Raw genomic sequence first — 23,052 nt, 5'->3', positions numbered from 1 at the left:
CTGACACACACCCATGTAAATCACGAGAGATGACCAGTACACAGGTGCAGACAAGCAACATTAGCCAGTACCTAGCTACTCGCTATAAACAAGAACACAAGGAGGAAGCTGTCATTACAACCCATCCAATGGACCTTGTGTAAGTGAACCCCGCTGGAATTAGCAGCAGCAGTACTAGAAGTATCAGCTCGCTGGTGACCGCTGATGATGGTTTTTTGTGTTACCGTACACAATGACTGAAAAGACCATAACTGATAATAGTAGTAATAATAAAATATGTATATACCATGTACGGCATTACAGGGAGAGAGAGAGAGAGAGGGAGGAAACCGGCAGAAGCGGAATTACTCAAAACCCAATTCCAGCAACCAGGCAAAAACACAGACTATAAAAAAAAAACAAAAAACAAGTTTGTCCTTCAAACCGACCCCGAACACTAACGCAATAAGAGAGAGAGTAAAAACGGAAAAATCTATCACATATTAGCCAGCTCATTATCAATCTGCCGATCCATAAATGTCCTCCTCTCTCCCGTCAGTTCCGTCTGCAGCCTCTGCTCCACCAGTGCCCGCACCTGCTTCTTGGTGACCGTGTCCAGGTCCACCTCCCGCAGCACCGACTGGATCGCCTCGATGATGGCCGCGTCGTCGGTCGCGGCCCCGGGCCCCCGCTGGAAGTCGAACCCGCCCGTGCTCGCGTCCGCGTGCAGGCCCAGCCTGCTGGCGCTGGCGCCGAGGCCGCCGCCCAGGCCGGACAAGGTAGACAGGCGGTGGGTGCTGGCCGCACCGCCGACACCGGGGATCCCTAGGTTTGCGGTGCTACCGCGCTGGCCGGGGAAGTCTTGGTAAGGCGAGTGGGATTGGCGGCGCTGCATGTCGACTGCCGTGCCCATCGACATCATGCTTTGGCGGTGGGCGAGCGGGTGCTCCGAGTACGGCGAGGGAGTAGCGGCCCCGCCGATGCCACCGCCGCCGACAAAGGTGCTTGTGCGGGTCATGCCGCCCGGTGCGAACGGGGTGCTCGGGGTGGGAGGAATGTACGCGCCCGCGCCGCGGCCGGGGAGACCGGTGAGGACCGACGGCTGACGGACAGATGAATAGACGGACTTCATGTCGTCCACCTCGTAGTTATCGTCGTACATGCCCATACCGCCGTCAAGGGCAACCTTTTCACCGAGGCCGCCGCGGCGGCCCGGGAGGTTGTTGGCGAGGGCGTAGTCGTCCCAACGCTGGAGCGGAATGGAGCGTGGGTCGAAGCCCTCGTCGTCGACGGCCACGACCTGCTTCTTGCCCGACTCGCCAATAACGATACGCGTGTTACCCCATGTGAAGTTGTCCTGGTTCCAGAACGAGTAGATGGGCAGGATGAGCGAGTAGACCGGGAAGGCGAGGATGTAGATGATCATCCAGCCCACGTGCTGCCACTGGCGCTTGAGGATGAAAATCAACGCCTGGAGACCGTACACGGCCGCGAGCATGATGATGGAGATCATGGGGAACTGCCCGTTGCGGGAGATGACGGTGTACAGGAGCCAGCCCAAATAGGCGCACGTTGCCGGGAGGATAATGGTGCCGAAGAGGTCGATGAACACTACGAACCGCATCGAGAAACAGCAGAAGCCGCACATCTCCGGAAGGAACATCAACTCAACCAGGTTGTGGATGGTTGAGTTGATCCAACGACGACGCTGAGATAGCAGGACGCTCCATTTCTCTGGCGCAGCTGTTTGGCAGTAGGCTTCCGGCACGAATTTGTACGACATGTACGGGAAGTATTTGGTCATCAAGGTGGTCAGGTAACGATCCTCACCGAGCGACAGTAGGTTCTTCTTATGGAGGGTATCCACATGGCAATCGCTGTAGTCGCGGATAACGTCGTCAGAGATGATCAGAGGTTTCCCACGGTCGGCGGTACGCAGACGGTACATGGAGAAACTAGCAACGGGTCAGAAGGCTTCAAGGCTGCACAGTTCTTGGGAGCGGTAGAGGCTTACCAGCCGGGCAAACAGGTGACGCTGCCGAAGAGGGATTCGAAGGCCTTTGCGAGATGGTGAGAAATGAAGTACTCGTAGACCTGGATCATGGTCCACCAGGAGCGCTCCTCATTCTGCAAGCTTGTCTCGCCGCAGATGCCGGCAATCTTGGCATCGTTGGCACAGGCGGCGACGAGCTGGTTAAGAGAGTCCTCGCGGACGCAGGTATCGGCATCGACCATGAGGAGATATTCGTAGAGCTCTGGGTCCACACCGATAATATTGTTGATCTGGTGGAACATCTCCAGCTCGAGGGGATTCATCGGGGCGCGGTGGTGGACGCGGTTGAGGAAGCTCATGAGCAGGATCTGCGAGTCACGCTTGCCACGGTTGCCCGGCTTGGTCTTCTGCCGCTCCGACTCCTTGCCGACCTTGACCACGACAAGGTACGGAACCACATTTCCTTCGTACTCGTACAGGCCAGAGTAGACCTTGCCGTAGTTGAGCTGTTCGCTGCCGGTGCCGACGGATTTGAAGGGCAAGGCAGGCGGATCCACCTTGGGGTCAACGCCGAGAATATCCAAGACAATCTTGGGCGTCGGGCGGTCGTTTCCGGCACCAACAATGATACCGTCGCAGATGACGCAGATCAACTTGCGCTTGTTGTCGTACTCCAGAGCCGTGAGCGAGTCGAGCGCCTTGCGGAGCGAATCTTCGCCTTCCGTGTAGGCTGGCACCTGGCAGATGACAAATTTGTCCTGGGGGGACGGACGTCTCTTGGAACCGAACTGGAGGGCCGAGACGAACTTGATAAGAATCACGGCGCACAGAATGACGGTGAAGGCCAGAAGTATCCAGTTGTTCACCTGGCACCTGGCAGAGTACCGGAAATCCGGTGTGCCAATGTAGAAGCGGTTGTTTAGACAGTTGATCGTGTTGCCGACGCTGACACGCTCCGTTTCGTTTGCCCTCGCGTTCCGCCGAATGGTATTGAGCTGTTCGGTAAGGTCTTGGCCGGGATTGTTCCTAACGAGACTGACGATCTTGGGCTCAAGGAATGCCCATCGTGGATGATTTTCATGGACATCTTGGGTGTGCATGTAGTCGCTTAGATCATATACTTTGCCATCGTAGATGAACCATGGGCGGTTGAAATCGGATCCCTCCCGCCAGATCTTGTTGGCATCCCAGACGAGCTCGCCGTGGTAGTATTCTTCCATGCGCCTCAAGAACCTGTTTCTGTACCAGGCCCTGTCCTTCATGGCGCTTCTCGGGTCGGGCTGGTAGTAGCCCGAAGGGTGATTCGCTATCACAAACTCTCGTGTCGTGTTGAGGGTGAGTTGCAGGGTCTCATCCTCCACAAGTCCTGGGCATGCAAAGTCGAGTGGCGGTATGAAGTAGTTGTCTAGATTCAGACCGGCCAGGGGCATCATGACGTCCTCCGTCGTATCAATTCCGTTGTTGCTATGCTGCAACCTCCAGAACCTTGAGATATCGTATACTCTGCCGTGGACGCTGACCCAGAAATCGTCCCTTGACTGATGAGCCAGGAGCTCTTCCGAGGTCCATGCCTTGTCGAAGTTGGGACAGAGCAGGCGGCCGAACTCGATCATCCAGAAAACGATCATGCCGTTGAGAAGCAGGATGAAGAAACAAATAACGAGCTTTTCGCGCCATGCCATGCGGACATCGGGCCGCTTCATGCGGCCTATGTACCGGAGGAAGGGCGACGGGATCCAAAAGGTAAGGGCCCAGACAACCGCAACCCAGACCTTTCTGGCGGTGGAGATGGGTCGCTCCTCAATCTTTTTGCCCGCGGCGAGATCGGCGTCCAGGTTGCCCACAAACTGGCCTTCGCTGTTATAAAAGACATCACCCTTGTGAGTGTCGCCCTTGTGGCCGAGACCGTAGTCGCCGTTGCTCGCATTCTGCATACCAGTCATGGCAGTGGGCGCGATCGAGGGAGCTGCCATGGGGCGGGCGCCGCCGAGGGTCGTATGGCTCATGGTCCGCTGGTGATGAACGAGTTGGTCGTGGCTCCCGTTGGACGAGGCGTCCGCGAACGGCTGGGGCGGGAAGAAGCCACTTCCAGTCGCCGAGTAACCGGAGCCGAGAGCACCAGGGTGCATCACGTTCGGCATGCTCCCGAGCCTCTCAATGTCGGCAGGCTTTAGGTCAAGCATGCTCTCGGCCTCCCACCAGGCGTTCTCCCTCATCCACACTCTTTCCGTTCCGATTACAACCTCACCGTTTGTCCAGCCGCGCTCGAGGACCCAGCTCTCGATGCCGTCACGGCCATCCATGCACCCCAGCGAACGGTAGCGCTGCACAAATTCCTCAAAATCGAAGTCGGCCGTGAAGTCCAGGTTCTTGTTTCGCCGGTTGGCCCACTCTGGAAGTCGCCAGGCCCGGAGCTGGCGTGAGACGGTCCCAGCAGACCAAGCCGAGTTGACGGACGGCAAAGCCGCCAGGCTGGCGGGCGATTCGTCGGTCGGATGGATGCAGAGGTGATACCAGGCGCGGCTGCTACTCAGGACGGTTGACAGTTCAATACGACCACTGCGGCCGAGATCCGGCAGCAGAAGCTTCTTCAGAAACCCATCATCGTCGGAAGAATGTGCAACCTTCTCCAGAACTTCCTCCCGCTTATCCAGTACGTGCTGCCTCTCCCTTCCAAGCGTCCCAATCATCAGGCCTAAGTCGGGCCCGCACTCGGCCACGGCGCTGTGCATTTCGCGCAGGACGGAGCTGCCGGCAGCGGCAACCTCAACACCATCCTGCTTCATCTCGGCGTTGATGCCTTGGCTGTCATCGAAAACACCGCGCATGGCCACAGCTTTGCCTAGGTTGGGTTCGGGGATCTCGAGCACCGTGAGGCAGACGGTATCGCCCGTGTCCTCGTGTGATAACGGAGTCCCGTCTCCCCGGCTTCCGTCTGGGGTTTCGTCTCCGTTCCTGATCCGGCCCATTTGGGCGGCAATGGCTTCGTTGGCTTTACTGATGACCCAGTTTACCAATGCCTCGTAGAGTCCTTCGATGAGCGTGGCGCGGTCCTCGGTGGTGCACTGTCTGGCCAGAACCTGCGGCTCGAGGCCCAGTAGACCGCCAACATCTTCGCATATCTCATCCAGCACTTCTTCGTCCACATTATAGTCGATGGTATTACCCAGCTTCAAGAGACCTGTAAGTGTCGAGATGAGGTTGCGATGGGCAGAGCCCTTGATGCCAATGCTTTTCAGGGCCGAGCGGAAATCGTCGGCGGCGGCACCGTCGTCGGCCGTGGGCAGATAGGAAGGAGGGTCATAGGTGCCGGAGCGAGCCAGGAGGCTGTAGCTGGAAGCGCCCTTGAGCCCCAGGAATTCTCTTTCGGCCGGAGTGGAGGCCGAGGTGAGCAGGTAGTAGAAGACGTCGAAGGCACGATAGCCAGCCTGTGCTGGGACCCGCAGCAGGCCCTTTTCAGTATCGATTCCGCCTTGAGACAGCGCAATCGAGGCTGCCGTCAAATTGCCCGCGAGATTGAGGGTCAGGGTTACACCAAGAGCGGTTTGCCTGGGTGCCGAAGGGTTGTAAGGGGTCACGCAACGGATGAAGGGCTCAATGGCTTCAAGAGACTGGAGCAGCGAGGCGGGGATCGAGAAAGGGAAGGAGGATAGAAACGGCCGTAGAAGCGAGGGCGCCGACGTGTGTAGGGAGCTGGGAGTGGTCAGCAAGGCATTGAGACTTCTGACTCTGGATCCAAGGTGCATAACCTACCCGAGGATGATGCAGCCGTCTTCGGCGCGACGACGGGCATGTTCCCATGCCCTTGCTGCCAGTGCAGGGTCTACAGTGCCTCCTAGGCGCCCGTCCGGGCCGGCTTGCGATGCCGTGAGCCATGTGTTGACCACGAGGCTCGTTCCGGCGTCAAGCTGGTATGGCTGCGAGGAGAGGTAGATGTTGTGTACAGCGTTTAGCAGCGTCGTCGTCGAAACCTGGGAGGACTGTTGCCCTCTGGGGCCGCTTAACCCGGGCTCTGAAGCCATCGAGTACATCGACATGCGGCTCGCCATCTTGTCGACGTGTGGATTGCGACGTCCCGAGAGGGACAGCCGTAGAGAGGTTGCGTTCTTCGACTGGCCAATACCGGGCTGTTTCTCTGGCGGGTATGTCAACAACCCCGAATTTTCAACCGTTTGCAACCCTCAAGCTCGTCCGAGGGGTTCCGTAGCAGCCAGCAAAAAGTGCAGGCCGGCTAACCAAGGCTGACAATAAAAGTGTTTGAGCGAGGGTTGTCGGACAAGTGGTGTGGGTTTGGTGCAGATGCGGGTTGGTCGCGGCGGCAACGGGGATGGAGGCGCTCAGCCCCCCGGTGCCCCTTTCTGGGGATCAGGATCCGCGGCAAGCGAGCGAGGGAAAAAGAGGGGAAGCAACGATTGGAAAGGAACCGTCAGAGCGAGTGAGACGGTATTATGGTGGTGATAGCGAAGGGACAACAATGGTCGAAGGAAAAGAAAGCGAACGTCCAACCGGACAACCGACAAACGAGCGTTGCAGACCACCAGTTTCGAGCAGGAAGGCCGGTTGGGGGGGTGTGTGTGTGTCTCTGGGGCGTCTCTCACAAAAGATCACCGTGCTCGTCCGACTGGGACTACGGACGACGGAAAATACTCGATGCGCAGTTACGCCAAGCCAGTCTGACAGGGGTTGCGGCGGATGCGCCTGGGTGCAGCGATATGCCGGGAAAAATTTCTGGGCTGGAATTGAGGCTTGGCCCGAGACCAAGCATGTTTTTTCCTGCAATTACGCGGTCAATCCGGAGAGCGCATACAGGCTTGACGACAAGGTGGATTACGAGCATTCTCACCCCCCCGCGATGCAACTCGTCGTTTGTTTGATCGAGAGGGGCAGGATCGTCTGAATCCAAACGCGTGGCGTCTGTAAGCCGGAGGATGTCCGCTGGAGCGAGCAGTGCCGCGATGCGGGCCTAAAAAAAGGGTCACTCGGCTGCTCCCGAACGGTCGAATACGAGGCCAGAATGGAGCATGAGATGGCAGTCGCCCGTGACTGCATGTCGGACAGAAAATTCTCCACACCAGAACTCGCAAGCATTGGCCATTATAATTCCTACTGCGGTACTGCGAATGGGGCCCAAGACCGAGAATCTTCCTCTTCAACTCGGGTATCGTAGTACGGGAACGAAGATATTCGAATGTCGAAGCCGGGGCTCGCATTCGCCGTGCCCCACACCAAGCAGCGGCCGCTTTTTTTAGCCATCCCGTTTCCTCTCTGCCAATCTGACAGACCCGCTGCTGGAAATGATAAGAGATGATGTCCTCATCGGTCTGTGCAGGTGGATTTCGCTGTAAAGGATCTCGGCTACCACAAGCCAATTTGCAGCGGGAGAGACATCTCGGCTTTGCCGGCAGCATGTCACAGTTGCCAAAGTGCTGAATCAGTGCAGCGGAGATCGCAGCCCAACTACACTAAAACTACATTTTCAGCGGATGCTCAGGACGTCCAAACGAGGCATAGGCACAGGCACAGGCATAGTACAGTACAGGCGGCACAGGCTCAGGCACAGGCTCAGGCTCAGGCACAGGCACAGGTACAGACACAGACCAATATTCCTCAATCCTCTGCATTGTCCGCTGCCTGGTGCTAGCCCCAAGCCAGCATACCCTCACACAGCGGATTGCGTAGGAGGCTGGCACAGCGGGGGAAGCATCGCCGTTGGATATCTGAGAGACACCCCGCCGGCGACGACCACAACGCCAGTCCCCGATCGTGTTTCGAGCACGAAAGATTCCATGGGGCTGAGCAGAGCCTTTGCACCCGCCGGCTCGGTCGTGCCCGGTTGCCACCTGATCCAACCAATCAATGCGGACTTCGGCGATGGGCCGGGCCCATTCGCTACCCATGGTTGGGGGTTGCGAGTTGGAACTCGTCCTCGTAACGCCGTAGTCTGGGGGTTTGTGTGACATCCGCGGCCCATCGCTGTTGGAAATTCGACGCGGCTATTCCAACCTCTCTTTTCAAGATAGCCTCGAGTCCTCAACTCGAGAACTTCGGTCAAAATTATCTAGGCGGATGGCCGGCACAAAGACGTGCCTCTATCGAGAGGGCCAAGGAGCGAGGTTGCCGGAAATGGACGCCCGACGCAAATCATGGCCCCTGTCCCCCTGAAGAGTGGCCCGTCACCCACGCCGGCCGGTGGAGCAGCAGTGCCGGAGCATGGGGCCACTGCGATACAATGTTCTGGAAGCCGTCGGCGCCAGAGGAAAATTCAGCGCTGCGATACGAGTGGTGTAGGATGGAACCGCAGACGGCTTTCGACGCGGTTCTCTCGCAATGCTAAAAGGGTGCCTGGATAGGGTGTGTAGCGTACGGAGTATAGTGGCCAGAATGAACGGATTCCGAGGTGCTGTGGGCTGCATCGGCTGCGTTCCAGATCTTGTTTATTTTGAACCACAACCTGGAACTACGATCCTCACCTTGGCTTGGGCCTGCGTCGTGCCAATCATGTGGGACCTCACTGAGGGGCGGGCTCGTATGAGGATGAACCTGCACACCTGGCCTGTTCCGCCCGCCGTAGTCACACCCAGCTCGGAAAAAAGGCTATTCGAAGCCCCCTTTCCATCCTGCGCTGCCCCGGGAGTGCATGCATGCTGTTTGGGCAATCACTGGCCGTGAATAGCGCATCGTCCGGGCGACTCCTGTCCCCGCCGTGCATTTTGCTTCTGTGCTCCTTGAACCTTCTTTCCGACACTCGTTTGGGCGCCGTTTTGCACATGACGTTCGTTTCGACTCGGTTTCCTTCCTACTTCCTGGTCTACCTTCGCCTTTAGCGTATTGTTTGGCCCCAACCAAACATAGCGGCTGCGAAGGTACGTTCCGCTGTTGTTGTTGTTGCTGTCGCTGTCGCTGTACGTCGGGGGGGCCCCAAGCCGGCCAGCCAGCCAATTCAGCCCAGTGAGTGGCTTCTCGGGGGAAGAGAGTCACCCGGCTCGGAAACTCTGAAGGCCATCAAAACAACACTCGAAATCTCACCGTGGATTGACTTGACTGCTGGAAAGTAGCAGCGCGTCCAGGTTAACCACGGCCAGCTCCTGGCAGCGCCGCCCGTCATGGCTCTCAATCTGTCGCCGTCCGGCAGCGGGAATGGCGGAGGGCCGCACACGCAACCCTCGCTGCCCTCGCTGCCCGCCCATCTCCAATCCGACACCCACCTGACAGCACACCTCGCCAGTCGCTTCCATGTCTCGATTCCTACTGCCCGCCTGTCGTCGCACGCGCTCATTTGCCTCAACACGTACACAACGTCGACGAAGGGCGATGGCTCCAAGGACTCGTGTGCCATGTCCGCCGCCGAGGACTTGGCTGAGAGAGCCATGATCCGGCTAGGGCATCGGTCTGAGAATCAAGCCATCTTATTCCTGTATGAGAGCCCCTAAACCGCCAATGCCCCGGCGTCTTGTTAGGGCTTGTCGCCGTTGAAACGCTAACCTGGGGCTAGTGGTGAATCCGGCTCGGGTAAAACGACGGTTCGATCTCACCTCCTTACGTCGATCCTTAACCGCTCGTCCACTCCGCTCTCGGCCAAGGTCTCTCTTGCCGCTTATGTTTTCGACACGCTCACCACTACCAAGACGGCCACGACACCGACAGCCTCCAAGGCGGGTCTATTCTACGAACTCCAGTATGACACCGCGTCCACCACAACCCCCCTCCTCATTGGCGCCAAGCTGCTGGATCATCGGTTGGAGAGGAGCAGGATAGCGGATGTGCCGACAGGTGAGCGCAACTTCCATGTGCTGTACTACCTCTTGGCTGGTACGAGTGCCGCCGAGAAGACGCACCTTGGCTTCGACGCTCCCGGCACGTCGGACAAGCGATGGAAGTACCTCGGTCACCCGACCCAGCTAAAGGTGGGCATCAATGATGCCGAGGGCTTCCAGCTGTTCAAGACGGCGCTCCGGAAACTCGAGTTCCCCCGGAGCGAGATCGCCGAGATCTGCCAGATTCTGGCCAGCATCCTGCACATTGGCCAGTTAGAGTTTGAGACGTCCTCTAGCACCATGGTTACAGGAGACGACAGCGGCGGCTTCTCGCACGAAGGCGCCCAGACCACCACCACGGTAAAGAACAAGGATGTTCTCGGCATCATTGCGGCTTTCTTGGGCGTCGGCGCCCAAGACCTCCAAACGACGCTGGGCTACAAGACCAAGATGATTCACAAGGAGAGGGTGACGGTCCTGCTCGACCCTGCCGGCGCTCGGGGGAACGCCAACGAGCTAGCACGGACGCTGTACTCGCTTCTCGTTGCCTATGTGATCGAGAGTATCAACCAGAGGTTGTGCGCCGCCGAGGACTCGATTGCAAACACCATCTCGATTGTCGACTTCCCCGGCTTCCAGCAGCAGTCGTCGACCGGCTCGACCCTCGATCAGCTCCTGACCAATGCCGCCACCGAATCCTTGTACAACCTGGCGCTGCAAAATTTCTTTGACCGGAAGGCAGACATGCTCGAGACTGAAGAGGTTTCCGTTGCCCCTACCAGCTACTTTGACAACTCGGATGCTGTCAAGGGGCTGCTGAAGCCTGGGAACGGTCTCCTGAGCATTCTGGACGACCAGACACGCCGCCACCGCACCGACATGCAAATGCTTGAGAGCTTGCGGAAGCGTTTCGAAGGCAAGAACCCCGCCATTCAGGTCGGCGCGGCCACGGCCAAGCTGCCTGGCAGCAACTTTTTCACCGAGAACACGGCCGCCACTTTCACCGTCAAGCACTTTGCCGGCGAGGTAGACTACCCGGTCAAAGGCCTGGTTGAGGAGAATGGCGAGGTCATCTCGGGCGACCTCCTGAACCTGATCAACTCGACCAAGAACCCGTTCGTCGCCCGCCTCTTCGGGCAGGAAGTGCTCCAAACAGTGGTCCACCCACAGGAGCGCACGACCGTCATGCAGGCCTCGGTCAGCTCAAGGCCGATGCGCGCTCCGAGCATCATGTCGCGGGGTGGGCGGGCCGGGGCGGCGCGCAACGCTCGCGCCCGTGCGGCCGAGCGTGAAATGTCGCTCGACCAGGGTAGCGACACTGGCGACGGCAGCCGCTCGCTCACGACGCGCGCCACGGAGCAAGGAGCGTCGGGCCAGTTCCTCTCGGCGCTCGAGAACGTCACACGGTCCGTCACGTCACCGGGCACTAACTGCTACTTTGTCTTCTGCCTCAAGCCCAACGACCGGCGCATCGCCAACCAGTTCGACAGCAAGTGCGTGCGCACGCAGGTGCAAACGTTTGGCATTGCTGAAATCAGCCAGCGGTTGCGCGCAGCCGACTTCAGCCTGTTCCTGCCCTTCGGCGAGTTCCTTGGGCTGGCAGATGCCGAGACTGTGCTGGTAGGCAGTGAGCGCGAGAAAGTGGAGATGGTGGTGGAAGAGAAGCGGTGGCCGAACAACGAGGTGGCTATTGGCGCAACCGGCGTCTTCCTCAGCGAGCGGTGCTGGCTTGAGCTCATGCAGCTGGGCGAGAACTTCTCGCAGTCTGGCCGGTTCGGGCTCCCCTCGGATATGGGCGACGGCAGAACTACGCCTGCGAACCCGTTCGAGGTGTCCAAGGAGCGCCTGCTTCTCTCGGCAGGCGCCACGCCGGCCAGCTTCGGCAACGAGAAGAAGGCGGGCTACTTTGGTAGCAACGATGTAGACGCGCGGTCCGAGGCCGGCGCGTCGGCATTTGGGGGCGGCGACATGTTCAAAAACCTGGACACGCGCGAGCAGATGGCGGAACGCGGCAACGAGAAGGAGATGGTGGAGGTCGAGGAGTACAAGGACAGCCCGACCCGCAAACGATGGGTCTTTATGGTATACCTGCTGACCTTCTTCATCCCCGACTTTGCCATCCGGCTGCTCGGCCGCATGCCTCGCAAGGACGTGCGGATGGCCTGGCGCGAGAAGCTGGCCATCAACATGATCATCTGGTTCAGCTGTCTGGTGGCCGCCTTCTTCATCGTCGTCTTCCCCATGTTGATTTGCCCCCGCCAGTACGTCTACAGTCCAGAAGAGATGGCGCGTCACGACGGAAAGGACGGCCGCGCCGCATACGCCTCGATCCGCGGCCAGATCTTCGATATTGGCGCTTTCACGAGGCGCCACTACCCTCCTTACTTGCCGGAAAGGATGCTCACGCAGTACGGTGGCCTCGACATCACCTCGCTGTTCCCCGTGCAGGTATCGGCCCTCTGCGAGGGCCAGAACGGCAGAATTGACCCGGCCGTCCTGCTCGACTACAAGAGCACAAACATCACGGGCTCGGCGGCCGTCATCAGCAGCCAGGATCTCAACGCGCGGTACCATGACTTCCGCCACTTCACCAACGACAGCCGGCCCGACTGGTTCTCGCAGAGGATGAGGATGCTACGGGCCAACTACAAGGTCGGCAATATTGGCTACTCGGCCGAGTACGTGCGCACGCTCAGCGAACAGAAGCAGACTATCGCCATCCTCAACAACCGCGTCTACGACCTCACCACGTACGTCATGAACGGGCGGCGGCAGCAAAACCCCCCGGGAGCGCCGGAGCCGACAAACCCGGATGCGGTCAACTTTATGCACCAGCTCGTGGTGGATCTGTTCCAGCAGAGATCGGGCGATGACATAACGGCGCTCTGGCACTCCCTCGGCATCGACCGTGAGATGAAGAGGAGGATGCAGTTGTGCCTGGACAATCTGTTCTACGTGGCCGACGTGGATACCCGCAGCTCGGTGCAGTGCAAGTTTGCCGAGTACCTAGTGCTGGCAGTGTCGGTCCTTCTCGCCAGCGTTATCGCCTTCAAGTTCTTCGCGGCGCTCCAGTTTGGCACCAAGAATATGCCCGAGAACCTCGACAAGTTCATCATGTGTCAGATCCCCGCATATACCGAAGATGAGGAGTCGCTGCGGCGCGCCATCGATTCGGCGGCGCGCATGCGCTACGACGACAAGCGCAAGCTGCTGGTCATTGTCTGCGACGGCATGATTATCGGTCAGGGCAACGACCGGCCCACGCCGCGCATCGTGCTTGATATTCTGGGCGTGTCCGAGGCGGTCGACCCAGAGCCCCTCAGCTTCGAGTCGCTGGGCGAGGGTCTCAAGCAGCACAACATGGGCAAGGTGTACTCGGGTCTGTACGAAGTGCAGGGCCACATCGTGCCCTTCCTCGTCGTGGTCAAGGTCGGCAAGCCGTCCGAGGTGTCTCGCCCGGGCAACCGTGGCAAGCGTGACTCGCAGATGATCCTGATGCGCTTCCTCAACCGCGTGCATTACAACCTGCCCATGAGCCCGCTCGAGCTCGAGATGTACCACCAGATCCGCAACATCATCGGCGTCAACCCCACCTTCTACGAGTATCTGCTGCAGATCGACGCGGATACGGTCGTGGCGCCCGATTCGGCGACGCGCATGGTGTCGGCCTTCATTGACGATACGCGCCTGATCGCCGTGTGCGGTGAGACGGCCCTGACCAACGCCAAGTCGTCGTTTGTCACCATGATCCAAGTGTACGAGTACTACATCTCGCACAACCTATCCAAGGCGTTTGAGTCGCTGTTCGGCTCCGTGACGTGCTTGCCCGGCTGTTTCTCCATGTACCGGATCCGCGCAGCCGAAACCGGCAAGCCGCTCTTCGTCAGCCGCGAGGTCGTCGAGGCGTACTCGACCATCCGTGTCGACACTCTGCACATGAAGAACCTGCTGCACCTAGGCGAAGACCGTTTCCTCACGACGCTGCTGCTCAAGTTCCATTCCCGGTACAAGACCAAGTACATCTTCCGGGCGCATGCGTGGACGATCGCCCCCGACTCGTGGAAAGTGTTCCTCTCGCAGCGCCGCCGCTGGATCAACTCGACTGTTCACAACCTGATGGAGCTCATCCCCCTGAACCAGCTGTGCGGTTTCTGCTGCTTCAGCATGCGCTTCATCGTCTTTATCGACCTGCTCTCAACCGTCGTCCAGCCCGTCACCATCGCGTACATTGTCTACCTCATCGTCATGGTGACGCAACGGGCGACGGTGGTGCCCATCACGGCCTTCGTCCTGCTCGGCGCCATCTACGGTCTGCAGGCCATCATCTTCATCCTGCGCCGCAAGTGGGAGATGATCGGCTGGATGATCCTGTACGTGCTCGCCATCCCCGTCTTCAGCTTCGGCCTGCCGCTCTACGCCTTCTGGCACATGGACGACTTCAACTGGGGCAACACGCGTGTCGTGGCCGGCGAGAGGGGCAAGAAGGTTGTCATTTCGGACGAGGGCAAGTTCGATCCAGCGAGCATCCCCCGCAAGAAGTGGGAGGAGTACCAGGCCGAGCTATGGGAGGCGCAGACGTCGCGCGACGACGCCCGCTCCGAGATCTCGGGCTACTCGTATGCCACGCGCCAGAACGCAGCCGTCTCCGAGTACGGCGGATACACACCTAGCCGGCCTGGGTCCATTGCGGGCGGCTTCATACCACCCATGCCGGCGGCACCGAGCAGGATGTCGCTCGCCGCTTCCGAGATGCTCATGATGCCAGGCAACAGGGCCAGTCAGTTCGGTGGGTCCCAGTTCCTAGGCCAGAGCGGGTCACAGCAGGATCTCGGGACCGCGAACCTGGCGGGCATGCCGAGCGACGACGCGCTGCTGGCAGAGATCCGGGAGATTCTTAGGACCGCGGACCTGATGACGGTTACTAAGAAGGGGGTGAAGCAGGAGTTGGAGAGGAGGTTTGGGGTGCCGCTCGATTCGAGGAGGGCGTATATCAACAATGGTAAGTTTTCTCTTTGTTCGTTTGATGACGATGACGATGACGATGTTTGATGGCTGACGTTTTTTGAATTTTATAGCAACCACAGCGATTCTGTCGGGGCAGTTGTAAGCTTGCTTACCAGCGGCGATGTCTGTTTTCCCTCTTTGGATTGTTGTTTTTACAGCGCAAGTCTTTTTGGTTTGGGAGAGTAACTGGATTGAGGCCAAAGAACTGAACTAGTAATTTAATGGTTGCATTGTTTGTCCATCCTGTAAAGAGAAGGGGGTTAAACACTTTAGTTTGGGTGCTTCCACTGTGGGAAAGGAAAAAGACAATGTTGAGTCTTTCCTTTGGTTTTTGTATTTGCATTTCCTTGGTGTCCTGTCCCATCATTGCATCATATCATGGGTAGTGTTTTTAAGTAGATACATAATAGCTGTGAGATTGTTCTTTTGGACTCTGGTGGTAGCAGCCGCCTTGAAGTATGGGCCATGGATGTTACGAACACAAGGGGTTGATGATGAAGATGATGATGATGATGATGATGACGACGACGACGACAAACAGGAATATCTGGTCCATCAGGACTCGGCGAGTTCCGTGACGACGGAGACGGGGGGGACAAAAGACCCTTCTCATCCTAGCCGTTATTCGCATCGTATTTTATGTACTTATCTGCCGCCATACCGCCATCCAACCGAGCTATCTGCGCTTGACGATACTAATCACCCTTCTAGTAGTATTCGTCGTCGTCGTCGTCGTAGTCGTTGTAGGTGCCAGCATTATTTTCATAATAATCATCATCATCATCCTCTTCCTCCTCCTCCTCCGCCTCCTCTTCCCCGTCTCTCTTCATCTTCCTCTTCCCGTCGGCACCGTCCTTCTCAAACATGGCCAACACCTTCTCATTCCCACATGCCGCTGCCACATCCACGCTCGTCCGCTCCTTGGCATCCAGCTGCATCGGATCCAGCCCCTTCCGCACTAGCGTCCTGTACTCGCGCCACCACCGCCCGCTCTCGGCCGCGCGGTGCAGCAGGCCGCGCCCGGCGTAGTCGCGCGCCGCGAGGTCCGCCCCGGCCTCCTCCAACACTCGCCACGCCCCGTCCTCCGCCCGCCCCGCCCGCCCCGCCTGCCACGCCCTCCACCGGCCCCCCCGCCGCCGCCCCGTCCCCTCCAGCGCCCCAAACAGCGCCGCCGTCTCCCCCCGCGCGTTCCGCGCCTCCACCCCAACCCCAAACTCCCCTGCGAACCGCCGGAACAGCCCCGCGCTCGCCCGGTGCACGTTCAGCGTCCGCGCCAGGAAGTGCAGCGCCGTGTTGCCCTCCCCGTCCACCGCGCGCGGATCGGCGCCGGCGGCGAGCAGGCAGCTGATGATGGTCTCGGCTATGCTTGGGGTAATAGTAACAGTACTAGTAGTAGTAGTGGTGGTGGTGGTGGTGGTGGTGGTGGTGTTGTCGGCGTCGCTGGTGCTGCTGATGCCGGAAGCGGGCGGGTCGAGCAAGCCTGTCTCCAGGGCCTGGAGGGCCACGTGGAGCGGGGTTCGGCCTCTGTCGTCGGGCTGGTTGGTGAGGGAGGGGGCTCTGGAGAGGAGCGAGAAGAACGCGGATAGGAAGCCGGCGTGGATCGTGTTCCACTTCTCGAGACGAACGGTTCGGGCCGAGTCCAGGGCAAGGTGGAGGGCATTGCGGCCCTTGTTGTCGCGGGCGGTGGGGTCGGCGCCGCGCTGAAGGAGGTAGTCGATGAGGAAGGGCGCTGCTGCTGGTGTTGCGTCTTGGGTGAGGGTAGTTAGGTCCACGGTGCTGCAAAAGGTTCCCAGATCCGTGCAGGCAGCGAGCAGGAGGGTTTCCCCTCTATTGTTGCGGTGCTCGAGGTCGAGGGTTGGGATCTCGAGGAACGGCTCGATCGTGCCGCCCTCCGATAGGACTTCATGGGCTACAGTGACATATTGCAACTCGGACTCGGGCGGCTCTCCCTCCGCGTGGTCAACAGCGGTGGTCTCTTGGTCGTGTTTCAGAGCCTCAGACTTGAAAATCCCGAACTCGTCCAAGGGGCTCGCCCCGTGAGCCAGAAGGATCCTCATCATGTCTATCGTCTTCTTGCGTAACTCGCGTTCCCGCTCGGCGCTCCGGATGCGTTTTCCGTGCCGCGTTGCGGCGTAATGCAGCGCGTGCCTCCCGCGCTGCCGCAGGTGGTAGCCCGGTCCGGCGAGCCCAACGTATTGTGTCCAGGTCTTTGTGGGCTTGGTTCGAAGCCTATCTGGGTCGACACCGCCGCCTGCAGAGAGAAGCGCGTCTAGAACGTCGACTTGTTCCCTCTCAATGGCCCCGAACACGGCTTCTGCCGTCACCTTTGCGCCGTTGGCAATGAGTAAGTGGATGAGCTTGATGTCGGTCAATGCCAGGCTAAGGGGGGTCTTGTTGTTGTTCGTGATGGAGTTGACGTCGGCGCCTGCTGCAACCAAAAGCTTCACTGCTTGTCTGTGAAAAGGGCCAGTTTCCTGATTCAGGATATTGAGCGCCCTGTGCAGAGGCGTATCGCCATTGCGGTCACGGGCTTCGAGGTCTGGCTTTCGCGACAGGAGATAGGGAAGGGCTTCGCTGACTTGCCACCACTGCTTCCCACTGGCAAGGACATGCAGAGGTGAATCCCCCGCAGAATATTCGTACTCGCCCGTCTCTCTCCGGAATATACCATTAGTCAGCTCGTAAGCGTCAACGGAAGCGTTCATCTGCTCGACCAGGAAGCGCAGTACGCTCATGTTGGGGAGCTCGCGTTTGCAGGCCGCCACGACAAGCGGCAATACGGGGTCCTGACCGGTACGATTAGCCCTGCCGTTGTTTGGGTTCTCCTGCTTCTTGCGCCACTCGACGTTGTCGATCCGCTTGACGTCGTCCTGGATCGCAACCTTGGCCAGGAGGGAAGCGTGGCCGAGCGCAACCAGGGCGTGTAATAAGGTCCACCCGTTGTAACAGTCGAGAGACGGATCAAACCCTCCGGGTTTGCATGCTGCTCTACGAGGTCGAATTCACGCCTGGCGAGAAGCTCGAGCAGCAACTGTGCCTGATGCTGGGGGTTTCCCTTGGCCCGTGAAACGAGATCCACCTCCTCGAACACGCGAGCGGCCGCCTCGCATCGTATCTCAGCCCATCGGCGGACGAAGTGCATGTTCGGTGGCAGAAGAGGTCCTGCCGGATCTGGTAATGAGCCGCTCGAGGGGGCGTCACCAGCGAGCTGGGCCTTCAGCTTATAGAAAGATCGGACTGTATGGTCCGGACACGAGTGGGCTGGGTTGCGCAGAGCTAGTCGCAGGTGTGTTAAGCCGTACGCATTTTCCCCGGACAATCCGAGACCGTGGTCAACAAGCATGGAGAGAATGTCGTCGATACGGGTGCTCCAGTGATCATAGTTTGGGAGTTGGAGATCTGCGAAGCGGAGCGGCATTGCTGATCTGCTCGCGGTGGCCAAACCTTCCCCCTTCTCCGCCACCTCGAAGTTCACACAGGCCTCGACGAGTTCCCCGGTGCGACGCGCCACCTCTGCGCCCGCCTCCAGAAGCAGCGCGACGGTCTCCGGACGTCCGGACAGGCAGGCGTAATAGAGAGGCGTGCGTCCGTCCCTGTCAACTGCATCGATAACGGCTCTGGCAGCGTCTCTGTGGTCGGCGGTCGCGTTGATGGCCTCAAGCAGCATGCCGACGATGTTGCTCTGCCGGCATCGGGCTGCAATGTGTAGAGGGGTCAGGCTCTCGTGCGTCGGAGCCGAAACATCGGCACCGGCAGCCACCAGTTCGGACACGGCAGCCTGGGATGTGTCAACGGCAATGTGTATCGGGCGCACGCCTTTGCTGTCGGCAACATCGATGCTATTCTTACACGCCGCGACAATGGCCGCGTGGAGGGGACCTTGCTTGCCGAGAGCAACATGGAGCACAGTTTGACCGGCGTAGTTGACAGAGTCCGGGTCTACGCCACGACGAACCAAGTCCTCGAAAACCGAAATGCAGGTGCCGGGGCAGCGATGTGAATGGTGTTGCACAAGTTCGTGCAGCAGCGTATTCCCGGCGCCATCAACCACTTTGGGGTCTAGGCCGAGGCTCAGCAAGTGCTTCAACACGGTGACAGGGATTGCACGGCGGCTGCGCAATGTCTGGGCCACGGCTTGGTGGAGGGGGGTGCGGCCCCTAAAGTCCCTCGTGTCAAGCCTCGCACCCAGTTTCAGAAGACGGACCACGTCCTCGAGATTGGTGCGCGAGTCCAGCGCCGTCAGCCTTCGCATCAACGGCGTCGCGCCGCTGCCGTCCTGAGCCTCGAGGTCGGCCCCCCGACTTACGAGAAGTTCAATGATGGATGTCTCGTGAGCAACGTGGATCGCCAGATCGCCGTGGCGGTTTCGTTGGTCGACCCTCGCACCAGAGGAGAGAAGGGCGTCGACTACCCTAGTCTGCAATCTCTCGAATTTGAGCGAAGCCGCGAGGTGAAGGGGAGTATTACCGTTATCGTCCGCAATGGTGGGGTCGGGGCGGAATTCTTTGATGAAACGCAAGACAAAGTCGAGGCCCTTGAATCCATGAATGTCATCCAGGGCGGAAACGAACACGGAAAGGGGCGTCTTCCCATCCACGAGCCGGCGTTTGTTGATGTCGGCCTTCCCTTCCTCGACAAGTAGTCTGACGATATCGAGCCCTTCTTGGTCCCGGAAGTGAGTGTGTAGAAGGGTGCTGCCATCGCTTGACTCGGCAGTCGGATCGGCGCCGGCAGCCAAGAGGAGGCGCACAAGAGCGGGATTGCTGGCGGCATGGTGTAGAGGGGTTTCAAGACAAGAGTCACGTCGATTGATATCAGCTCCGGCCCGGAGGAGCAGTTCTAGACCGTATTGGAGCTCTTCGGGTCCCATCCGTGATTTTGTACCGTGACGCTCGTGACGCTCGTGACGTCGCGGAGAGCCCAACGACTTACAAAAGGCCTCAAGGGGAGAGACCGCCAAAGGCCTGGCACCGGCGCGGAGACGGATGCCTGCGAATTCGTAGCCGCTGTCGTTGCACAAGATAGTAGCATCCGCCCCGGCCGCGAGAAGCGCCTCCATAGACTCGATGTCGGAGCTCTTACACGCGTTGAAGAGGGCTGTGTCCCCTCGTACCTTGGCGTTGACGTCGACACTAGGGTGTTGGATGAGAAGCTTTACTACATTTGGCTTGGCTGCCCTGGAAGCCCAGTCGAGCGCTCGCTGAACCGTGTCGGCTTTCTTGATGTACGGGAGAAAGGCCTCGACGGCCGCCACGTGCCCCGCTTCGCAGGCGTACATCAGCGGCGTCTGGCCAGCGGTTCGCGGCGCGTTGCCGCATCGGCGGCCTGGGTTCTCGCGCGTCTTTCCTGTCAAGGGGTGCACTCCAGCAGCTAGGAGAAGCGTCACGACGTCGGCGTGGTTATTGGCTGCCGCGCGGTGCAAGGGCTTGTGTCCATGCGTGTTGTCCCGATCCGGGTCAGCCCCGGCGGAAAGAAGCAGCTCGACCGCCGCGCCGTGGCCTGTCGAGGCTGCATGGAACAATGGCGTCTGGTCCATGGCGTCAACACGGTCAACGTTTGCAGTACTACCATCTCGTCTAATGAGATGTCCGAGATAGGGGGTCAGGCCATATCTGGCTGCAATATGATAGGGTGTGACGCCCTTGGTCGCAAGCGGCTTCCATTCCAAGTCGAGCCAGGCGCTGAGCCTCTCGCCTGGTGTGAGGAAGCTGTCCACGGCCGGGAGCAACGTGGCAAACTCCGAACCGGCACTCGCAGCCTTTGCGGCGTGAAGAGGCCAGTTCTTGGAGGCGTACTCGGCGAACGGGAACTCGAGCTTCAGGCTGTTGCGGGACTTCCAGGCCGAGGCGTGCCACAAGCTGTCGCCGTGGGTATTATGGACATGTCCGTAGCCCTCCAGACATCCGGACGACAGCAGGTACTGGATGCAGGAGACGGCTAGTTGTTCATGAGTCGGGCCGGGCATCAGGATCGGAAACGACGTTGCATCTTCCACAGGCCGCGTTGAACCCAGGAGAAACTCGGTGAGGGAATGGTGTACTACGGAGACGGTCTCGTCGGGGTGGATCTCGAGCAGCGGTCCGCATGCTGCGCGCACCAAGGCCTTGGCACTCCTCAGATCGCCGCGGCATCCGGCTACGTTGTGCGTGACGCTGATCATCTCTGCCATCTCGATTAGCCGAAGCGGACGAGTAGCGTGCGTGACCCAACACAGAAGGATACGCTGGACGTCGCTGGGCACGCCAGATCTTCGGGCGTGTTCGCGGAGCAGGTCGGCATACATAGCGTTCAAGTCGGCGGGCAGCACCTTCAAGACTTGTTGCACGTCGGCGCCGGGCTCGAGAAAGGCATCCATGGCCAGCTTGGCGTACAGGAACAGGCCGTTGGCGCGGCCGGGCACGGCTTCCCTGATCAGGGCGCGATTTTCGGCCGAGATGGCGGAGGTGTCCAGGCCGTGCTGAACGTACGTGGCAATGTCCATGTCGACAAGACGCTCCTCGAGCCGGATCCGGAGTGTCGGAAACTCGCGGAGGGGGCCTTCGACCGTGCTGACGGGACGGCTCGTGATGAGGACCTTGACCTCGGCCGGCCTCCACAGTCCGAGGCTCGCAAGGGCTCTCAGAAACTCGTCGTTGTCCTTGTCCATCTCGTCCAGGGCGTCGGCAACAAGGTACACCCTGGGCATGTAGCCCAGCGCCGTCTTGAGATGCTTCCAGAGGTCGTCGATGTCAACACTCTCGAGTTCGCGGTTCAGATCAGGGCGGTCCTCGTCTACGTAAACCTTCAGGTCCCTCTGCAGCGGCGGGCTGTACTCGAGGACCTGGTCGAGCCAGTCGCGCAGCAGATGCACCGGCTTGTGGTTCGCGTCGATGATTTGGCGGAAGAAGAAGAAGAGCACGGGATGGCCCTCGCGGGCCAGGGCATCCACGAGCGTTGCGGCGAAGACGCTCTTGCCCGAGCCGGGGATTCCCTTGATCCAGAGCAGGCCGTGGTCGGCGCCGGAGTGCCACTTCTGGTAGTCCTCGGTGGCCGTGAGCCACTGGCCCGTCCCCTCGGCATGGGAGGCGAGATGCCTGCGGTACTCGCCGCCCTCATGGCGGTACGGCGTCGGATCAAGCCACTGGCGGATCTTATCGATGATTGCGGGCGACTCGGGCAGGATGTTCTCAGGGTTGTAGTTGCTCACGTCGTCCATGCCGATGAAGGCGACGTCCTCGTCACTGCCGACGACATCCATGTCGACATCGCTGTTGTAATCCATGATTGGACTTCGAATGGGTCTCTCTCGAATACCAATGAAATAAGACCAAAGAAAGGGAAGATGAAAAAAAGGTCAGACCATGGATGCAGGAGGAACAACTTATATTCGGCCAACGCGACGCACGTCTCCCTGGGCCCGAGTTGATTGGCCCGAGGAATTGAGGACTGCTTTAAGAATCATTCGCTTTTGCCGCTGCTGCCTAGTATTGCCTACCGGTGCGACACAACCGGAAGCAGGATAGAGCAGGAGACTTAGCTCGAGAGCAGAGCGTTGTGATTGATGAAAGGAAGCTCGCTAAGTTGTGCCTACAGAGGCCAAGTAAAGAACGGGGGGGAAATGAGCGTGATACTCATACCTGAAACGTTGTATACTTACGCTGAAGACATCCCTGTTCCCGGGGCACAGCCAAACGCCTGCGAACGATCAGGCGCCAAGACTTCTACACTTGGCCTTATATCGTCTCGCCGCTCGGGAGGAGGCGGCTGAGACCCTCGTTGTCCAAATCGTTTACATTCTAAGGTGTTTCCTTAGAGCAGTGGCTTTGTATTAGTGCTCTATGGCCAATGAGATTCCATGGCCCTCTGCAGAGCCTGGGCGTCATGAGAGTCAGAGACATGCCTATATTCCCCGCTGCAGGACTTATCCCAATACGGATGGCCATAGAGATGGATGCAAATATTGACTGATCTGCGGGTGAAGTGCGTAGGTGTGCTAGGAATGTGTTATAGCGCCTATTACCGTAGTACCTCCCTACTTCGGGCAATGAATGACATGTCTCTAGTAACCATCTCGGGTATCTTATACCACGTGCACGGCGGCCCAAGAGTGGTTAATGAAATCACACAAAAATGTTACTGTTCCTGCAGCTGCAAAAAGAATCGGTTTCATATACTTGTTCAGCTATCACGTAGTAGCGATGGACCATATGTGTCAGCCATGTTTTGTTCTCCATGCCCGATTATTCGAGAAGCGGACAGCAAGTCTATTTACTAGTAACTACCAATTCACAACATCAATCTAAAGATATTGGCACATGTGGAGAAGGATTTATAGGGGTCTCT

At 59.0% G+C, this 23,052-nt stretch overlaps 3 protein-coding genes across 3 annotated transcripts; 1 reads left to right on the top strand and 2 right to left on the bottom strand.

Moving 5' to 3' along the window:
• Window positions 1-475: 475 nt before the first annotated feature.
• Window positions 476-6,021, bottom strand: MFIFM68171_08890 (chitin synthase; the record flags this gene model as incomplete). Its single annotated transcript, XM_071064309.1, has 3 exons — window positions 476-1,934; window positions 1,994-5,665; window positions 5,726-6,021. 3 exons carry the CDS (start codon window positions 6,019-6,021, stop codon window positions 476-478), a joined length of 5,427 nt encoding a protein of 1,808 aa, XP_070920410.1.
• Window positions 6,022-9,075: 3,054 nt separating this feature from the next.
• MFIFM68171_08889 (chitin synthase) lies at window positions 9,076-14,833 on the top strand (the record flags this gene model as incomplete). Its single annotated transcript, XM_071064308.1, has 3 exons — window positions 9,076-9,386; window positions 9,465-14,725; window positions 14,802-14,833. 3 exons carry the CDS (start codon window positions 9,076-9,078, stop codon window positions 14,831-14,833), a joined length of 5,604 nt encoding a protein of 1,867 aa, XP_070920409.1.
• A 604-nt stretch (window positions 14,834-15,437) lies between these two features.
• Window positions 15,438-21,991, bottom strand: MFIFM68171_08888 (Ankyrin repeat-containing domain protein; the record flags this gene model as incomplete). The annotated part of the gene is made up of 2 exons (XM_071064307.1): window positions 15,438-17,612; window positions 17,678-21,991. 2 exons carry the CDS (start codon window positions 21,989-21,991, stop codon window positions 15,438-15,440), a joined length of 6,489 nt encoding a protein of 2,162 aa, XP_070920408.1.
• Window positions 21,992-23,052: the final 1,061 nt, after the last annotated feature.

Source organism: Madurella fahalii (genome assembly GCF_045866475.1).
Source record: "Madurella fahalii IFM 68171 DNA, scaffold_5, whole genome shotgun sequence".
Lineage (NCBI taxonomy): Eukaryota > Fungi > Ascomycota > Sordariomycetes > Sordariales > Madurella > Madurella fahalii.
This window is presented reverse-complemented; position numbering and strand designations above follow the sequence as displayed.